The sequence below is a fragment of the Toxotes jaculatrix genome, chromosome 5, assembly GCF_017976425.1.
Source record: "Toxotes jaculatrix isolate fToxJac2 chromosome 5, fToxJac2.pri, whole genome shotgun sequence".
NCBI classification, from domain to species: Eukaryota; Metazoa; Chordata; class Actinopteri; family Toxotidae; genus Toxotes; species Toxotes jaculatrix.
In genome coordinates, this window is record NC_054398.1 from 12,242,218 (window position 1) to 12,261,355 (window position 19,138).

Consider the following 19,138-nt stretch of genomic DNA (forward strand, 5'->3'; position numbering starts at 1 on the left):
CTATACTATGACGTTTTTTATGACATTTTGAGGCCGAAAAAATTTTTGACATTTTTTGCCCAAAAAAAAAGCCATACTATACTATGATGTTTTTTATGACATTTTGAGGTCGAAAAAAATTTTGACTTTTTTTGTCCGATTTTCACGCCTTACTATACTATGACGTTTTTTATGACATTTTGAGGTAAAAAAATTTTTTGACTTTTTTTGCCCAAAAAAAACGCCCTACTATACTATGACGTTTTTTATGACATTTTGAGGTTAAAAAAATTTTGACTTTTTTTGTCCGATTTTCACGCCTTACTATACTATGACGTTTTTTATGACATTTTGAGGTCGAAAAATTTTTTGACTTTTTTTGTCCGATTTTCACGCCTTACTATACTATGACGTTTTTTGACATTTTGAGGTGTAAAAAATTTTTTGACTTTTTTTGCCCGAAAAAAACGCCTTACTATACTATGACGTTTTTTATGACATTTTGAGGTCGAAAAAAATTTTGACTTTTTTTGTCAGATTTTCACGCCTTACTATACTATGACGTTTTTTATGACATTTTGAGGTCGAAAAAAATTTTGACTTTTTTTGCCCGAAAAAAACGCCTTACTATACTATGCTGTTTTTTATGACATTTTGAGGTCCAAAAAAATTTTGACTTTTTTTGTCCAATTTTCACGCCTTACTATACTATGACGTTTTTTATTACATTTTGAGGTAAAAAATTTTTTTGACTTTTTTTGTCCGATTTTCACGCCTTACTATACTATGACGTTTTTTATGACATTTTGAGGTCGAAAAATTTTTTGACCTTTTTTGTACGATTTTGAAGTCTTACGGACGTATGATGTTTTTTATGACATTTTGAGGTCGAAAAAATTTTTGACTTTTTTTCTCCGATTTAGACGCCTTACTATACTATGAAATTTTTTATGACATTTTGCGGTCCAAAAAAATTTTGACTTTTTATGTCCGATTTTGACGCCTTACTATACTATGACGTTTTTTATGACATTTTGAGGTCAAAAAAAATTTTGACTTTTTTTGTCCGATTTTGACGCTTTACTATACTATGACGTTTTTTATGACATTTTGAGGTCCAAAAAAATTTTGACTTTTTTTGCCCGAAAAAAACGCCTTACTATACTATGACGTTTTTTATGACATTTTGAGGTCCAAAAAAATTTTGACTTTTTTTGTCCGATTTTGACGCCTTACTATACTATGACGTTTTTTATGACATTTCGAATTCGAAAATTTTTTTGACTATTTTTGTCCGATTTTGACGCCTTGCTATACTATGACGTTTTTTATGACATTTTGAGGTTAAAAAATTTTTTGACCTTTTTTGTCCGATTTTGAAGTCTTACGGACGTATGACGTTTTTTATGACATTTTGAGGTCGAAAAAAATTCTGACTTTTTTTGCCCGAAAAAAACGCTTTACTATACTATGACGTTTTTTATGACATTTTGAGGTCCAAAAAAATTTTGACTTTTTTTGTCCGATTTTCACGCCTTACTATACTATGACGTTTTTATGACATTTTGAGGTTAAAAAATTTTTTTGACTTTTTTTGTCTGATTTTGACGCTTTACTATACTATGACGCTTTTTATGACATTTTGAGGTCAAAAATTTTTTTGACTTTTTTTGTCCGATTTTGACGCCTTACTATGCTATGACGTTTTTTATGACATTTTGAGGTCCAAAAAAATTTTGACTTTTTTTGTCCGATTTTGACGCCTTACGATACTATGACGTTTTTTATGACATTTTGAGGCCGAAAATTTTTTTGACTTTTTTTGCCCGAAAAAAACGCCATACTATACTATGATGTTTTTTATGACATTTTGAGGTCCAAAAAATGTTTGACTTTTTCTGTCCGATTTTGACGCCTTACTATACTATGACGTTTTTTATGACATTTTGAGGTCCAAAAAAATTTGGACATTTTTTGTCCGATTTTCACGCCTTACTATACTATGACGTTTTTTATGACATTTTGAGGTCAAAAAAAATTGTGACTTTTTTTGCCTGAAAAAAATGGCATGTTTTTTATGACATTTTGAATAGAATTTTCCCTGTTTTTTTGCTTGTTCTCCGCGCACACACACACACAGAGTAGTTTTAGTTTTTAAATAAACATAGTGTTTGAGTATGCATAGTATGTTTGGTTTTTTTTGCAAATATTCATGTTAAAATCACAGTTCCACTTGCGTCCGTCGTGCGATCAGGTAAAAGGCCTTTCCAAACCAAGCTCCCAGGCAGAATATACCACTGACAATCCTGAACATTAACAACAAATCCACATCAAGTTGAAAGTGGATTTTATTTAACAAATCAGCCTCATATTTACACATAGGCACACTTGTAGAACAGTTTAAAACCTTTCTAGTCTTTTCACACAACCCTCCTTTAAAGGCCCTGCAGGTGTTTCCTTTACTGAAGCTGATTATACGTCTTTTCAGCTTTAAGTTGGGCAGAGCTTTGCTGGGAGTTTTCTGAGGTCACCAAACTACATGATAGGATCAGAAAAACATCCCTCTCATTTCACAGGTTTAAACCTAATCTGTCAGGGAGATGTCAATCAAGTGCACACTCCAAAATATAACCCAGAATCAGCCATTAGCCAGAGTAAGTGTGGATACCATGGGAAAATTTAACACCAGGTATTTAATGAAGTCAGACCTACAATAATGATGTAAATGATTTCTGCTGTTCAGTCGTCCTGGTCTAGCCTTCAAGCGAAAGTGACAGGAAATTATTGCAGCAATCAATTAAAATCCTTCCCAGGCGGAACGGTGATGTCTGACTCTTACACCCAATCCAGTAAAAATGTTTTAAAAAGATAAAAATATGTACACATTTCTGAGCACAGCAGGGACAAATTTTATAATTAAAAAAATGTAAACATTTTCCCAGCATCTCATTGCTGAAAGGTGGGTTAGGCCAAGATGGTGAGAAGTCAGTCGACTGCAGCTGAGTAGTAGTTCTCACTGTTGAGAGTAATTTTCTGTCTGAACTGGGGTTTTGCTGTTTTCCTGCACATCCAGAGGAGCCTCCTGAGAAAGAGGAACAGAAAGATTAATAGTGATGACACTAAATGAGAGTTAAATTGCTCTGTCAATTTGCAAATTGGTTTTAATTCAAAGTGGACACTCTTTAAGCTTCACAATCATGGATTCGTTCACCTTAAGTTGCCTGTAGATTCCCATTTGGAAACGACAGCAAATTACATCAACCAAGAAGCCGACCATCCCATGGAGCATTCCTGCAAGAGTGGAACAAGGTCCAACGTTTAGATGCTGATGACGGCTCAGATGAGGTGAAAATAGCTTGGTTTAACCTGTCAAGTGTGTCAGCTGTGGCTTTTATATAAGCAAGGACGTTGAGTCAAAATACAGGTCTGCATTTGACAGACACCCATAAATAATACAAAAAGCTACTCAACACATTTTATTCAATTATAAATTATTATTTTAAAACTAAATGTCTAACGAGCAGAGTTATTCTTCTGCCATTTAAACTTCAAGCTTGCCAGTAAGTCCATCACCAAATGATGATACACTATCACCACCTCCCATCATCTTTAATATCTCTGTGAGAAATCAGACAGCCCAGCTTTAAAAGCTGTTTTTTTAAAACATATGACAAAATTACATAAATGTAAAGGTTGTTAAGTCTTGTTTTAAGTGGTAAATGAATGGGCCTTTAGCTAAAAGGAGAATACCAGTTGTTATACATGATTTTTATACTTTTCAGGCATTTTTTCCACTTCACAGGAGTATGAAAATGAATTTGTTAGACCTGTGTGTGAGCTGATGCAGATGCATGTGGGGCTTTTTTTTCTTAATGTGTTCAGGTGCTTGTACAAAGCTGTAAAATCCAAAACTAGTAAATTAGCAACAGCAAAGAATTGCCCTCCTAAGCTACGTCAGAAAGTCTAACCTACACAAATAATATATTTTAATAAATAAACAAACATGGACACTGTTAATATGGGTTGGTAGTTTACTGCTTTAAAGACACTGTACTGTAGACCAGCTGACTCAGATGCTAGAGAATCCAAGAAAGATTTTTCTAGTCAGAGCTTCCTACTCCATTACCTTGCAACAACAGCATTACTTTTCCGTTTTTACTCAAAGTAATGAGGTACTTTTCTTTACCACGTGTTAAGTTGCTGAAAGTTGATGTTCATACTGTAGTTTGATCAATAAACTTAAAGCACCCATGGCTGCCCAAAAGTCTGGAAAGCAATCTAAAAATTTTGTTACAGTATAATCTGAAAGTGCTCACAAAAGTGCATATGAAAACCTCATGGGTTTGCCACCCAGTGAAACATATTGCCAGTGAAAAGTGTTTTCCTACCTGTGGTAGAGAAAATGCCTCCAATGATACCACAGAGTCTGACGAGAAACTGCCAGAGGGGCATGTGCTGCTCAGTGACTCTGACCATCAGTGAACTGATATCGTACTTCATAAAGATCCCTGAGACTCCATGGCTGCCTGCAGCATGGTTTATCACTCGCTCCTGCAGAACAAGAGGAACACAAACACATTAACTGTGCTGATACATAGCACACCACACATATACGCAAACATGAGCAAAATTAAAGCCTACCCTCTCAGTGACTGAGTACTGATGAGTGTCAGCAGACACCTTGTAGGTATTCAGCTTGGTTGGCACGATGGTGATGAAGTACTGAAACATGTGGTTAGCTAGAGAGAAGCATAAATAATCCATCAATGGAAAAAAAAGCATATCAAAGTGTAGATGAAGATAAAAATGGATTCAACACAGGACGTACAATCAGCAGAGATTTTCTCTGTGCCGTCCAGTGGGCTGATAATCCCAGGGATCACCTCTCCAAAGGACAGGTGGTCGATCCGATGAGAAAAGTTATAACCTACGGCACAATGTCAAGTCAGAACAGTTGTCTTCAACATTTTAAGTGTCACAGCAAATACAACTTTAGTATACAGTGTGGACATCATCAACATAAACAAAATATGAGAACAAACATCAAGTAGATATGTGCAGAGTAAGGTTTTATTAAAAAGATAAACTCACTGTCGTGGCTGACTAGAGCAGCTAAATGGGCATGGCCTCTGGGATGTGGGATGGACCTGCGTAGGGGTAAAAAGTTCCTGTTCAGTGTCTAATGTTACAATAATGAAATTTCCACTAAATTATCAATATATCATCATGAGCATGTTTATAACTGTATGGATACATACTTGCCAACAGTAATGTGGAAATTTCCTGCCACCTTGTTGACATACAAATGTCCATGTATCCTACAGGCAGTGAGGGAGGTGGCGCTGTCCTCGCTGTGAGCGAAAAAAAAAAAACAAACACAATGTGGCAGGGATAATTTTATCAAAGTATCTGGAAGGTTGAACTGTTCCTGATTTATAAATGCAATCATGTCTAACTCTATGTCGGTCCATCTCTCAACTCCAAACACACAACAGCTCATTTTTAGGATGTAGTACCTCTGAGGCAGAGCGGGAGGAGCTCCTTTAATTGCAGCCTTGAAGAGAACATCCTGAAGAGAGTGCTCCACTCTCAGACGCTCCTGGATGTGCAGCAGAGTCCTGATGGGGAGGGACAGAAAAGTTAGGAAAACAAAGGACTCACTTGGAATGAGACAAAAACAACTCAATGGATAAAACAACATTTAAAATTTAATTTGGCTGGTCCAGTAAAACAAGTAATCTTGTTTTCACAATTTTGTAATGTTTTATGGACAAAAAGATGAATAAGTTAATCAAGAAAATAACTGCCAACTTAACTGATCATAAAAAAAAATCATTATGATTAGTTGCAGCTCTGCTACCAGTGAGAGAGAGAGAGACTGTCATCTGCCATTAAAATGCAACTCTTTGCTGAATGTAAATAACATAGCAAAGAGAAAACGTCACCATATTCCTTTAGGGAGTGTCTTAGGCATTACAGGTTCAACAAGTTAATTGGAATCTTACATGTGCCATAATCTTTGCTGTGGTGAGAGTTCAAAGTTGACCTGAAATGTCAAAAAATCAAAAGTCAGACAAGTATGAAGAACCTTTACCACCGAAAGATAAAGTTTTAAACAGGATTAATGGTGTTTTGTAAATTAACATCTTTAGATTTCCACTGACAAGTTTTACTTTTAGCACCACATCTTTATTATTCAGTAATTTAATTGTAGAAACTCATACTCACTGGTTCATATTTTAAGCCATCAGATGCAACCATGGTCTCTGCCAGATCCAGGACATCTGCACCTATATCTACATTCATGCATAAACACAAATTAAAAACATATCATGCTACCTTCGTCAAGCAAATATGAAGGAATGGTTGTTGTTTTTTTTACAGCTGACGTGAAAATAAAATCTATTTTTTCTACTTACATTGGCATCTCATGGCAACAGTAATGTCAACATTTATCCTGAGTTTACTGTAAATAAATAGCAGATGCAGAACATACAATCAGTTGCCAGTTTATTAGGAACACCTACCTAAAGCTAATGCAGTCTAATACAACAGCCCTGCAATTACTCCTGCTTTCACAGAGATTTCATTGTTGAGTTTTCGTTGATATCGTGTTAAAGAGGTGTTCAGCTGTATGATCATGTTTGGACAGTGCAGTCTGTGGTGTTGTTGGCTTTCTCACCTGCTGAAGTCCTTGTCCACCTCGTACTCATACTTCATCCATGTGTTTCTGTACACGAAGAACTCCAGGAAGGCAAGTACAGCCATGAGAGTGAAGGCTATCAGAGACACTGGAGAGAGCATCAGCGTGAGTCACTATGGTGAAATTAACAGCTGAATGCCATGAATGCTAAGAGTCGTGTTTGTTGTGGTATCTGTACCTGTCCCACCGCTGGTTGTGGACTCCACGTAGCTCTCGGGAACTTTGGGGAAGGCGTCCAACTCCTTCACCAGAGTTAGAGCCTTCTTCTTGGTTAATCTCCTCATCTTAGAAGCAGAGTGACTTCAGGTGGACACCCTCATAAAGTGAACGTTTTCTAACGGCTTGGTTGTTTTTGAGGGTGAGCTAACGATCAGTCATACGTTTGTCTTCTCCAGGCTGACGTCGACCATGACAGCAACCGAGCTAACTGTTACCGTCAGCTAATCTAGCGGTCTAAAACATGGCTGTGGTTAAAATTAGACAACAAAACGATACTGTGCCGCCTGTTAACGCGCTTTTTGTTAAAGTTAGACGTTAAGAAAATCCCAAACCCGCAACATCTGGTGAATGTGTTGTAGACTAGGGTTAGCTACCTGTGCCATTTGACCCTATTGTCTGAGAAAAAAAACTGGTCTTATCCGGACTTAGCGCCCTCTGGCGGTTTGTTACGTGTTACAAACACATATTTTATGGCTTGAATACGATTTAAATGTTTTTAAATTATATAGATATGAAAACGGGGTATACAACAAAAAAAAAAAAAGAAAGAACCATAGAATTGGGCCCATGGCTGGACTTGTTAAGAGGCTCAGGGCATAGATGCCATTAAATATAACAGTCTTCTTCTTTTAGCATATTCAGAGCAACATACTGCGCTTTTTAAACACTCAAGACTGAATATTTAGACTGTTCCTGGGTTAGACCATCAAGAAGGACTTTATGCCCTTTCAAACCTTTTGTCTCTCTGCTTTTCAAGAAGATTTTTTTTAATCCATAAACTGAAACAGATGTAAAAATATGACAGAAATAACAAATGAAGGCTGGATTTTCCCCCTTTAAACGAAAACTGCATCTTTAATGTGTAGCAATGTGGCAGAATGGTTAGATCATACACTCACACAACCTGGTTTCCGGCTCTTACAGCAAATTTAATGTATCCTTGAATAGTCTGCTGAGTCCCTGACAGCGTCGGGGACACAGATAACTGAGAGTTAACCTAAAATCTGGCCCCCCTGCAACTGGGAAGGAAAGAAAAGGGAGAACTTCTTGGCAGGATCAGTAAAGCATCAGATTAAATGCTGCTAAAATTATTCATACCCCTGGTTTTAACAGAGCTCCACAGAAAAACAATGCTGCAACATGACAGTGTTGTTAATAACTATATGAATGACTCACAATCCCAAACTACTATTATTCAGGTTTAGAACACTAACTTTTGTCTTTCAAGTAACAAAAATCATGAGTGACATCATGAGAGACTTCTTCCCTAAGTCAGGTGTGCGTCTCTTCAAACTCAACAAATGAAATATGCTTATATTCACATAACAAGTGAGGTTTACTGTCAGTAAGACAGATATAGCTATAGTGAGATAATATACAACTTCAAGTATTATCTGCATTATTTTAGTGCTGTGCAGGCGTAGGACAAATAAGCATGCCAACAAGTATCCAGTGTCCTCAGAGACAGTTCATAGCCACCTCTAACATCGAGGTTGTGATGCCCTTTGCAAAAGACAGACTAATGACTGGAAAAGTTAGCAAATATTGTAAAGGCCAACTTAGTTTCAAGTTTAATGAAATCCATTCACAAACTGTCCGCTCTATTCTGCAGGTACAGAGTCAGGACCTTCGTCCTGTAGGACGGCGGTCTCTAGGATGTTGGAGGTGGGCGTGTCGGGCGGCTCTTGAGAGAGATCTTCAGAGCATCTGCTCACAGTGGGTGAGATCACATCTGGACTTGTGTCACACGACTCTGTGCTCTGCTCTGAGGTGGCTGTTGTAACTGTTGTGGCAACACTGGGAGGAACTGGGTCAAACTCATCATCATCGTCCTCCAGGATCGGTGACTCGTGAATATCTGCCCACAAACAAACAAACAAATATTTTAGACATAACAATTAGATAAGCTTATGTGGGAAAGTTGATTGTGGCTATGAAAGGATAATTGGAATGAAAAGGCTCACTCACTGCTGAAAGCTTCTGGGTACTGCTTAGCAATTTTCCCTTTTAGTGTCCTGAAGAATCAGAGGAGAGAAAAAAATCAGAGGTTGTGTTGGTCTGTGTGTATGTTTGCACTGGTGGGGTAGTGTTTACCTGATCCTTCTAAAGATGCTGTCCAGATCTTTCTTCATCTCCACAAGGGTGCGGGTGTGGAGCAGGAAGCGCTCGTTCATCTGCTGCAGTCGCACGTTAGACAGCCCGTTGAAGTTGATGAGCATTTCATTGGTTTTCTCAAAGCGGTCAAGCCTGTTTCCACAATAATCCAGCAAAGCAACAACAATCTTCAGGTACCAGTTTAGATAGAGAAAAGCTTGTGGCAGCATCACTGTCACATACAAGTGCACTGACCTTCACTTAACAGCTCAGCCTTTTCATAATTAGAAATATGAAGCAGCAGAGAAGCACATATGAAGATAAACAGAGCTACGACACTCACATGTGTCTCTGAGCCTGGATGATGGCGTTCACATCCTCAGAGTTGACCATGCTCAGCATCCTGCTACAGAACACGCCGGATGCCGTGGGCTCCACCATGATGAAGATCAAGTCGGAAAAAAAACTGCCAATGCAAACTTTTATTCAGAAATGTGCAAACAGTATAATATACTCAAACATTAACAACATAACAGCACCGAAACCATGAACCCACAGAGAAAGCCTCAGTATAAAATAGATTCAGTAGCGTTACTACACGTAGCATCATCTTCTCCAGGCACAGTCAACTCCAGCTGTTCATTTTCTCTGAGATGTTTTAGCTGCAGCAGGTTGTATCGATGATCAACTTTATTAACAGTTCAGCTGTCTGGACAAACCGTTGATCACACCGTTAGCTTGGAAGCTAAAATAACAAGCGCAGCAACGACATTCGTGTTACCTACCTCAGGTCCCACGGTGGTTGTTTGTCGATCTCTACCTGTTAAAATAGCAGATTTAAAACAACATCTGCAGCCTAAATGTACATCTGACAGCTGGCTCTAAAACAAAAACAAAGCACATCCGTATTTTTTTTAACTTCCTGTCATAGGACCACTGTTTCCGGTGTTTTGTTTTTTTTTTTTCAATTTTGTTTTTGTCTTTATTTAAAATTGCACAAATTACAAATGTAGATCACTAACAAATCTAATTTGGTTTATTTTTGTCTTATAGAGGAATTATATAATAATAATAATAATAACGAGTGCGTGGCACGCTAAAGACCAATACATAAATTAATAGCTGTAAAAAAATATATATTTTTTTTTTTTCTTAAACAAATACAAAAGCATATAGAAAAGCATGTAATTACGAAGTGCACGTAATATTTTTAAATTTCAATTAAAGTAATTATAGTGTAATTGCACTGAATGTTTAAATACAAGTGACCAGATTCTTTCAAAAGATTAGACAGATATGCAGTGTTGTCTCTGAAATTCACTTTTACTTATCTTGTATATCTATCTTGTAATATCTTATATTGATATATATATTGATTATATCGATCATATATCTGCCGTAAAAGTATGTCTTTTTGAGGAAATAAAATAAATCATTCCAAATATAACTGTATGGTTAACTACATTTTGATTTTCCTGCTGAGTTCATGTTTATCCACCTCCTCACCTTATAGAAATAAATCCACTAGCTCCATATTTCCAGAAAACTCACAAAATTACTTTTATTAAGGGACAAGTAAAAAAAGTACATGATGTATAAAAAATACAAAACCGCTTTGTCTAACTTGTAAGCTAAGTAAATGCATAGCAACGGTACATGCAAGTCTAGAGTTAGGTATCCTACTGTTCTGTAACATTTTTAAGCTACAGGCTAAACAGGGGGAAAGTACAGTTTGGTTGCAATCTATCATTCGTTTCAGTCTACGTGATACAGATCCAAAGGGATGATACAGAATAAGTTAGGCTGCACGCAACTCAACCGATGAGCAAATAAATACTTAACATCATTTCACAAATATTGACAACCGGTAATTCGACGCAATGTTAAACAAAGTCTGCGTGAGAATTACATTCGATTTCTGATGTACAAAAACCATGCTACGCATAAGCTAAAGATGAGAAGAATTCGTAGTATTACACTTCTAAGCGGGGATGCAGTGATACAAATAAATATGAAATAAATAAATAATGAAACCCTTATAAGAGCCATATTGCTCGCCCAACCCCTTATGTACATAACACACCCTCTGCTCCCAACTACAACATCACATGTATGAAATTTCATATTAGTGTTCGTTTTTAGAATACCATAAACATACATACAAATGACCTCGGACAAGCACAAGCGTCCATAGAAAACCTGCATTGATTTGACATTGGGTGAATTTCAATGTGCTTTGGCTTTCATTTGATAAATAAAGTAATATTAGGCTATATATCACAACACATTTGTGGTATATAAGAGGCAATGGCATAGAATTTCAGCTTGTATAAAGACTTTTACCATATACTGACCCAGGAATGAAGGAAATGACTGATATTGATATTGCTGAATGACTATAGACCGATTGTGTGTTTTGCTGTCGTATTGTGTGGTATTATTATGCAAAGACACTTCTATTTTCACTTTTTCATTTTTTTTTACATATAAAAATAAGTTAAAACTTCAGAGAAATGGATCCAAAAAAATAAAAGTAAGATTTACAGTTTATATAAGGCCATGCAATTTTTAGTACTCATGCATCAGATCATTAGGTCTTTTGGATGAGTGGCTTGCCATTCATGCAAAATGCACTATGTGTTGCTGAGGCCACGATAAATATAGCTACTGTCCCTTTTTGTTCCTTAATACCAATCCAGAATTAACACTAGCACTGTCTGTAACACATAATTAAGGCTGGTGTATTTGCTGTTGAAGCTGTGAATAGGCCTTATTTAAATGGGACCCACATACGTATTTGCACACAGAGACGCTAATCCAGTCTACAAACACAAACTCTTTGATAGGAGTGGATGTCAATGTGAATAGACACAAACACAAGGGCTACTGTACAGGTCTGTGCTCTGTCAATGTACAGTGTCATTCATTCCAAAACGAGATATCCACCATTTAAAAAAATCAAAACAAAACAGAGATATCTACTCTGTACAAAGAAAGCAAAATCTAATCCCATCATATTAGTCATCTTAACATATATGCTTATAAAATATCCACATTGAGAATGGGTTCAGCTGTATGTTTGAAATGTTGAGTAATGAATTTCAAGTAGCACCTTTTTCTGTGAGTAAGTGGATCTATTGCGTTTTGGAATAAAATCTTTTAAATGTACCAGCACACTAGAGCTCCAGCATTTCTTCTAAAGTAGATCAAAAACACCAAGGATGATGGTCCACCGTCAGGATGGTAGGAATATTAAATACAAAAAAAAAGGAGACAAAGTGGAAACACAACAGTCCATAAGTTACCGTTTAAACATAATAAACAAACCTCCAACATTTTTACGGAGAAGACCAAAGGATTTTCAGCTGCTTTATGATTGAAGGCAATCTGAGGCAACTTCTTTCTGTAAGTGCTCGAGAGAAAAACAGCACCCCAAGATTTCTTCAGAGATGTGTGCAAGGGGGGGTTTTCACTTTACCACCCTCCCTCTGCCACCACCACGCTTCTGGTTGGAGGCGTTGTCACGGTAACGCACAGCTGAGCAGGCTCTGAATTTTCCTCACACGCCGGAGTCTCCTTCACTTCCTCTTCCGTCTGGGATTTTTGCCCGCTGACATCCGTGCCCACCTGGCCCTCCTCTACCTCCACTTCTTCCTCTTCATCTTCCTCCTCCTCGTCTTCTTCCTCCTCCTCTTGTTGCTGCTGCTGCCGCTGTTTGTTGCGGCAGCACGGTTTGAACAAATGCGGGTCGATCAGCACCTCCCCGAAGCGCCCCTTGTAGATTATTCCACAGCACACTTTTTGCCTGTACAAAACATGATACATGGTTCCTATTCAAGTGTTTGAAGCAGCATCAAAATGATTATAGGCTTCTGTTAACCATGCTTTAGACCATTTACACTACTGCACTGAAATGCAATGATAGTGTAACTGTGACAAATATCTAAATAGTAAACATGTCATTTAATGATGCCTCCATCTTTTATTCAATTTATGTAACAGACATTGTGAGTTTTAAGCTTTTTTGACCCAAAAGCTCTGTAAAGCACAGCATTAAAGACCCTCAATGATTAGACATCACCAAACTATGAACTAATGAACACTGTGATGTGTCCCAGCCAGAATTAGCAGGAGAGTGAAGGAGATGCTAATCAAGCACAGTCCGTACACGCCCACACAGCCTGAAGATGAGCTCTTAACAGGCAACTTAAGTGAAAACACCAGTGTGGGTGGACTACTGGAGTGTAGAGGCTTTAATAAACTGACGTCTCGCCTTTCCATTTTTACAATGTGAAACTGTACTACATGAACCAAAATGGCTCTTTTATTTATTTTTCTTTAAGTGATGCAATGTGCTGTTCTGAATAATGAGTCTGTAGAACAAAGAGGTGCCACTGGTCCACTGTCCAATTTACCTCTTCCAGTAGGTGAGGTCCAGGAAGGAGAAAACGGGGGAACGGCTGGATCCTGGGCTGAGCTCAGTGTCAGAGCCGTCATCCGACAGGTTGCTGTAGCTGGGAGACTGAGCCGGAGAGGCACTGGAGGTGGTGCTGTGAGCATCTGAGTCTAGCGGGCAGAACAAAGCACCAAAAGTCAAGGGATGATTACATCTGTTGTGTGTATGATACACACACAAAAATATCTACTCCTCTGAGAAACAAACGAGCAACCATCATTAAACATGAAATTGTATCAGTGCATGCCAAAATGCAGAACTCACTGTTTCGTTTCAGCTCTTTCTGCAGCCTGCTGATCTGGCTCGGCCGTGCTTTCTTGGAGATGGACTTTATCTTCTTGGGCCTGGATGTTATCTTTAAGCTGGGACCTCCCCGGGCATCAACCACCTGTGAGGAGGAGAGGTGAAGAGAAAGGAAAGGAGAATTTTTTGACTTTTAGTAAGTTTGAATAATTTGAAAGTATTTCATCATGGCTCATCACAGCTCAACCATAACATCAGCACTGTGATTCCCACTCACATGGTTCCAGTTCTTCTTGGTTCCCACCGGTAGCTTTTTCCATCGTTTCACCAGGAGCACACAGGCGTTACAGATATCTCCAGACCGCGTTTCACTCAACCTGCGGGACAATTACAGTTTGTGAGGGACAATATTTCTCATCGATGAGGTATGTTAAAGTCTAGATATTGTGACGGATCTCTCTCCAAACTCCACGTGCTCAGGTGTGTGTCCTACCCGAAACAGCTCCTGAACTCTTTCTCGTATCGCTTGCTGTCCGTGAAACGAGAGCTTGACGACTTTGCGCGGCAAATGCAGCAGCCGTCCAAACTCCTGTACATTTTCGGCTTGTGAAAGCCAAACATCTGTGTGCAACAAACAAACAAACAAACAAACAAACAAACAAACAAACAAACAAACAAACAAACAAACAAACAGATATAAACATCTCAGGCTCTCATCAGTGTGCATCGCGTGTTAACTGCAGTACCTCCCTGCAGCCGTAGCCTACATTTCTGGTCCAGATCAGAGGTAGTATTTTATTGTCCCGTTTCAGATTAGCCACATGTGAATTAATGCATAAATATCGAGTGTTTTTGTCACAATCAGAGAGCATTAAAAACATCCAGGGAAAGCGGTTTTGCTGGAGCATCTCTCCGCTCTGACCCACATGGGGGGGAAGTAGGTCAACAGTCAGACAGCGTGTCAGACAGATCATGTCACCATGCTGCGCTCACAGGATGCACGCTTAATTTTGGAAACTCAAAATATAATACTGGCACGCACTTAGTCCGAGCCTCCGGGCTGCAGGGGGATACATTATGTGTTATGATCAAACACAAACTACAAAATGCTAGGTTTCGTTGCCAGAGAAATGCTCGAAATATAAACGTGTCCGGGGGAAATTGCTCGAAATGCAATGAGCGCGGCGATTATGGAGAGGAATTATGATTTATGTTGCTAGGCAAAAAAAAATATTCTCCACAGCACATGTAGACCTGAACTGCGGCAAAACTGCGAGCCGCGCCCCCCAGACTGGATTTTTTTCCCCTTGCCATCAGTCCTCGGGGTCTTCTGACAGTGCGGTGCCATGGAGAGCAGGCAGAGAGCAGGAGAATCACAGACATCTCACTCTGCTGGTTATATCAGATACTAGTTAAGGCCGGGCAATGCTGGGGAGAAGATGGGAAATAGAAAACTATCTCCTGGTGGCTAAAGATTTCAATATAAGTATGAAAAAATGACACGACAAACAGATTGGATGAGAATAGAAAATCACAGTAGAGCTCACTGTCAGCAATGAAAACTTGGTAACATGGTAAGAGCATAATATGACAAACGTCTATAAAATAATAGCTACACACGCCTAGTACTGTAAATTTTGTAAAAAACAAAAACTGCCATATTTTCATGTACAAGATTTACTCTTGCAGCCCCCCCAGCCCAGGAACTTGCAAATAAAACCAATGTCCTGCAGTTGTGCAGAGGTCGAATTCATAGCTCTCTTTAAACAGGAATCTGTGCTGCACTGCAATTAAAAATTTATTTTCCAGGAGTGTCCTGACCAAGAGACAACAGCAGCACACAGAACACAGGGGTCACACACCGTAACAGACTTACAATGAAATATAAAGAGAATAATAAATAATAATCAAATCCAAGCACATATGGTAAGAAGGACAATAAAATACAAAAATAAATAAATAAATAAGGCATAAAGCATATCAATTTAAATTTATAGGTGTTATTGGATAAAAACAACCTCGTATCAGCTCGTGCATGTTTACGGGAGTGTGCGACAAGGTTTTTCAGGTTGGAGTGTGTCCTCTGTAGACAACAGACGATCTCTGCAGCAGAATACAGTACGTGACGCAACTCAACATGGCAACACACTTCAAAGGCGGAGGCAGTGTGGAGAAGGGGGTGTGATGCGATTTTCCGCAAAAAAAAAACTGTCATATTTAAAGTAAACTGTAAAAATCCTCTCGTAAGCGGTCGGGAGTTGGGCGAGGGACACCTCCGCTTTTTAAAATAAAATAAGGCGCCGAAGAATGCGCTTGTTTTTATCGAGAGAAAAGTGCAAGTCGCCAATTTCACCGCCCACTCCAGCGAGGAAGCATGGCATGCCACACGACCTGCTTCATGCGCACCCATTTTATGACGACCGTCCTCTGCTCGACGGTGCCCGACTTTCTTACCCCCCCCCCCCCCCCCCCCCCAACATCAACTTTACGCAGTGAGATAAACTAAGACGAACACGTTTCGAAAGCAAAACGGCTCGTTCGTACATTTAAGGAGGAGCTGTTCTCCGATAATCGTGTAATTTGATCTTTACTCTTTGTTATTCCAGAGCCGCGTCGCTGCAACAGTCCACCTTCAACTACATGTGCACGAAGTTGAAAGCGACGGCTTTTTTCCAAGTCGGTCTTTAAACTGCCTTCGTACCCTAAAGACGTTTTCATAATCCAGCTTTTGTTTTCATTAGCCGTTCATAAATAGTTTGTGTTCTGCTGTTTTGTTGACAGCAGCGCCCGCGTGCTGAGACTCATCTCTGCTCCGGGTGGGCGTGAGAGATTCAACTTGGCTTATTTAGCAGGCGTAGATGTGTAGTAGACTGCAGGCGCTCCGCGGCCACACTGTGGACATTCATGCTTTGCAAAAGAGCATGTTTCAGAGCGTAGCTCTCACAATAACCGACTTTAGCCAAATTTCGGCACCGATAAAAAGGAGCAACTCCCTCCAACAGCCAAATGCTCCGAAGCACCCCATAATAACAACTGCCTGCCCCTTGCTCATCATGCTTGCACATGAAGGCCATTCTGACACTACTAAACACATCCTTGCGTTTATCTCGCCTTCCCTCCACTTAAGCCGGTTACTTCAACTGTTCAAAAGGTGACCTACACATCAAGCTGACCACCCAGTCGGTTCTGCAGCGGGCCTAAAAGAGCAATTGTTCAGAGACAAGTCGAAGCTTGTTTTCAATTATACATCCGAAAGCTCCGCTAAGACTTTAAAACGCCTTAAAGCTTCAGAACAAAACAAGTAAAAACCGCCGTCACTCGTTACCTTGCAGCAAGTTGTGTGGAGCTGAGTCAAAGTAATGGTCCCTGTAGCGCGTCGTTACGATGTGACTATTATGAAAATCAACCCGCATCAGTAACCCGCTCTCTTGTTGATGTCTGCGCTTGTGGACGGGACTGGATAGTTGTGGACCTAGTGCGCATGCGTCGTATCCACACCTCCATTTCAGAGTAGAGCAGGAGGCTTTTTTCTTTTTCTTCAATCAAACCATTTACATAAACGACGTATGACGTGGCCGTGCGTCTGCATTCTGCTGCCCTTATAAGGATGGGAACATTGCGCGGGAACAGGGGGCTCGGCCCCGGTTGCTATGGCACATTGGAGAATGTAAGCAGAGGGGCGGGGCCTGTCTTTTTTACTACAGAGCGCCAGATGGCTCGTCTGGAGGCCTACGGTTTTTAGGGGGCTCGGCGTCTAGCACGGAGATGCGCTTTGTTGGTTTCAATTGCGTGACAACGGACCAGATTAGTAGTAAATAAACTCTGGCTGAAACGCGGGGTCTCCATCCAGTGGTCAGCTTAGGGCGAACAACCACTTGTACCACTTTTTTTCAGACATAACACTGCGTCAGTTTGATAACACTATTGGGATGTATGGACTGTTGTCCTGTGGTGGAATGTAAACACCGGTAAGTACATTAATTCAAGTACTGTACTTAAGCAGAAATTTGAGGTACCTGTACTTATTATATTATATTATATTATATTATATTATATTATATTACATATTATATTACATACCACTTTGCCCCACTATTACTCCACTACAGTTCAGTAGGAAATAAGTTTTTTTCTCCACACTCTACAACAGCTTTAGTTACTAGTAAATTAAGATTTTAGCACACAAAACATGAAAATGCCGAAGAAAGAACAGCTGATAATTAAGTGACAACTATTTTCCCTTTTTGTCCTTTTTCATGTAAAAATGCCAAATATGAATGGTTATTTTGTAATAATTTTAATTTTATTTAATTTAGAAATTTGGACCATTGGTTGGATAAAACAAGCATTCTTAAGGTGTCACTATGAGCTCTGGGTAATTGTGATAGGCATTTATCACTATTTTTAGAATATTTACAAACCAAACAATTATTCAAGAAAGTAATGAGCAGATTAATCCAAACTGTAAATCAGTCCGAGTCCAGTAGCCCTGGAATAAATACTCTGAGTACTTGCAAATTGCATTATACTGCATCTACTTTCTTTGGGTCGTCCCTTGTCCCACGAGTACACAGTAAACTTGGTTTTGCAACTGAAAATCTGAAAATCACTTTACTGTGCAATTATCATATCCTTTCAGATGCCACAGATTTGAGATTAACAGCACAAAAGACCCCAATACCAAGACATTTCAGTTATGTCAATATTAACTTTAATCTTTGACAACACATTTCATAAATAACAATTCATTATTGCTTTGTCTAATCTGTATTTAAATGATAATAGAGGACTGGGAATCGTGGGTTACATAGTGCTTGCAGGAGAGTGCAGGAGACAGCATTTTCACAATTCATCAACTGTTAAATTAAATGCGACATCAACATAATACCTAGCGTTTTTAGGAACCTGTGCTCTATTCATTGTCTGATTGTTCCAAAGACAATTGAACAGTTTAGAAACAAACAGCATGACTATTAATCCACATAATCAGTAAAGGGTGTCCACAGCGAAATCTATTGTTTTACACAGACACAAACCAGATGCCTTTATACAGAAAAATATGCCACAAATTCATTATACCATAATACCAAATGGCCACAATTCTATCAAAGATCAAATGAGGCAAAATATTTACAATGAGAGAGGGAAAAAAAACTTTCTGACAAAGTGGCAAAGACAATTTGAACTGACACAATTAGGACACCAGTTTGGTTTCAGTGTTTCACCAACGGAGGAGGATTTCATGAGCACGATTCTGTGCAGTCTGTGACCCCAAACTCAAATAAACAAGGAGAAACAGGCCAGACGTTACACAGCATAACAAGAGCATAATAATATAACATTTTGTAACACATTATAGTGTGGGAACATTATCTTTCTTTAGTATATTTACTAAGATATTTAATGAATGATGCCAAGAAAAATGTTTATATAATAAGGCCTGA

General features: G+C 38.9%; 3 protein-coding genes across 5 annotated transcripts; all 3 read right to left on the minus strand.

The window, feature by feature from the left end:
• Positions 1-2,166: 2,166 nt before the first annotated feature.
• On the minus strand, positions 2,167-7,292 carry LOC121182640 (endoplasmic reticulum-Golgi intermediate compartment protein 2-like). The gene is made up of 13 exons (XM_041039250.1): positions 6,861-7,292; positions 6,662-6,770; positions 6,399-6,445; positions 6,208-6,275; positions 5,985-6,025; positions 5,496-5,597; positions 5,238-5,330; positions 5,071-5,126; positions 4,808-4,906; positions 4,621-4,718; positions 4,368-4,530; positions 3,191-3,270; positions 2,167-3,061 (listed from the first exon to the last, which is right to left on the minus strand). The coding sequence occupies exons 1-13, from the start codon at positions 6,964-6,966 to the stop codon at positions 2,993-2,995; spliced, it is 1,131 nt and encodes a 376-aa protein (XP_040895184.1). The 5' UTR covers positions 6,967-7,292; the 3' UTR covers positions 2,167-2,992.
• A 444-nt stretch (positions 7,293-7,736) lies between these two features.
• Positions 7,737-9,921, minus strand: kxd1 (KxDL motif containing 1). 3 transcript variants are annotated; one of them, XM_041037427.1, is made up of 5 exons: positions 9,781-9,921; positions 9,339-9,461; positions 8,996-9,148; positions 8,870-8,916; positions 7,737-8,759 (listed from the first exon to the last, which is right to left on the minus strand). In XM_041037427.1, the coding sequence occupies exons 2-5, from the start codon at positions 9,434-9,436 to the stop codon at positions 8,503-8,505; spliced, it is 555 nt and encodes a 184-aa protein (XP_040893361.1). In that variant the 5' UTR covers positions 9,437-9,461; positions 9,781-9,921; the 3' UTR covers positions 7,737-8,502. The 3 variants fall into 3 exon arrangements, with proteins under 3 accessions (XP_040893361.1, XP_040893363.1, XP_040893362.1); XM_041037429.1 differs by having other exon boundaries at positions 9,339-9,474; positions 9,781-9,914; XM_041037428.1 differs by having other exon boundaries at positions 9,339-9,911.
• Positions 9,922-10,536: 615 nt separating this feature from the next.
• On the minus strand, positions 10,537-17,143 carry LOC121182509 (SIN3-HDAC complex-associated factor-like). Its single transcript, XM_041039062.1, has 6 exons — positions 17,020-17,143; positions 14,188-14,315; positions 13,972-14,071; positions 13,716-13,839; positions 13,411-13,561; positions 10,537-12,800 (listed from the first exon to the last, which is right to left on the minus strand). The coding sequence occupies exons 2-6, from the start codon at positions 14,313-14,315 to the stop codon at positions 12,470-12,472; spliced, it is 834 nt and encodes a 277-aa protein (XP_040894996.1). The 5' UTR covers positions 17,020-17,143; the 3' UTR covers positions 10,537-12,469.
• Between the last annotated feature and the right edge of the window lie 1,995 nt (positions 17,144-19,138).

Excerpts from the sequence above, each read along its gene's own strand:
- LOC121182640 (XM_041039250.1), bottom strand. The coding sequence starts at position 6,966 with ATGAGGAGATTAACCAAGAAGAAGGCTCTAACTCTGGTGAAGGAGTTG. Across the intron at positions 6,771-6,860 it reads CACAACCAGCGGTGGGACAG|TGTCTCTGATAGCCTTCACT; the intron begins GTACAGATACCA and ends TGCTCTCTCCAG. Across the intron at positions 6,446-6,661 it reads GTGGACAAGGACTTCAGCAG|TAAACTCAGGATAAATGTTG; the intron begins GTGAGAAAGCCA and ends ATTTATTTACAG.
- kxd1 (XM_041037427.1), bottom strand. The coding sequence starts at position 9,436 with ATGGTGGAGCCCACGGCATCCGGCGTGTTCTGTAGCAGGATGCTGAGC. Across the intron at positions 9,149-9,338 it reads ATCCAGGCTCAGAGACACAT|GCTTGACCGCTTTGAGAAAA; the intron begins GTGAGTGTCGTA and ends TTGTGGAAACAG. Across the intron at positions 8,917-8,995 it reads AGCATCTTTAGAAGGATCAG|GACACTAAAAGGGAAAATTG; the intron begins GTAAACACTACC and ends CTGATTCTTCAG.
- LOC121182509 (XM_041039062.1), bottom strand. The coding sequence starts at position 14,315 with ATGTTTGGCTTTCACAAGCCGAAAATGTACAGGAGTTTGGACGGCTGC. Across the intron at positions 13,562-13,715 it reads GAAAGAGCTGAAACGAAACA|ACTCAGATGCTCACAGCACC; the intron begins GTGAGTTCTGCA and ends TCTGCCCGCTAG. Across the intron at positions 12,801-13,410 it reads GACCTCACCTACTGGAAGAG|GCAAAAAGTGTGCTGTGGAA; the intron begins GTAAATTGGACA and ends TGTTTTGTACAG.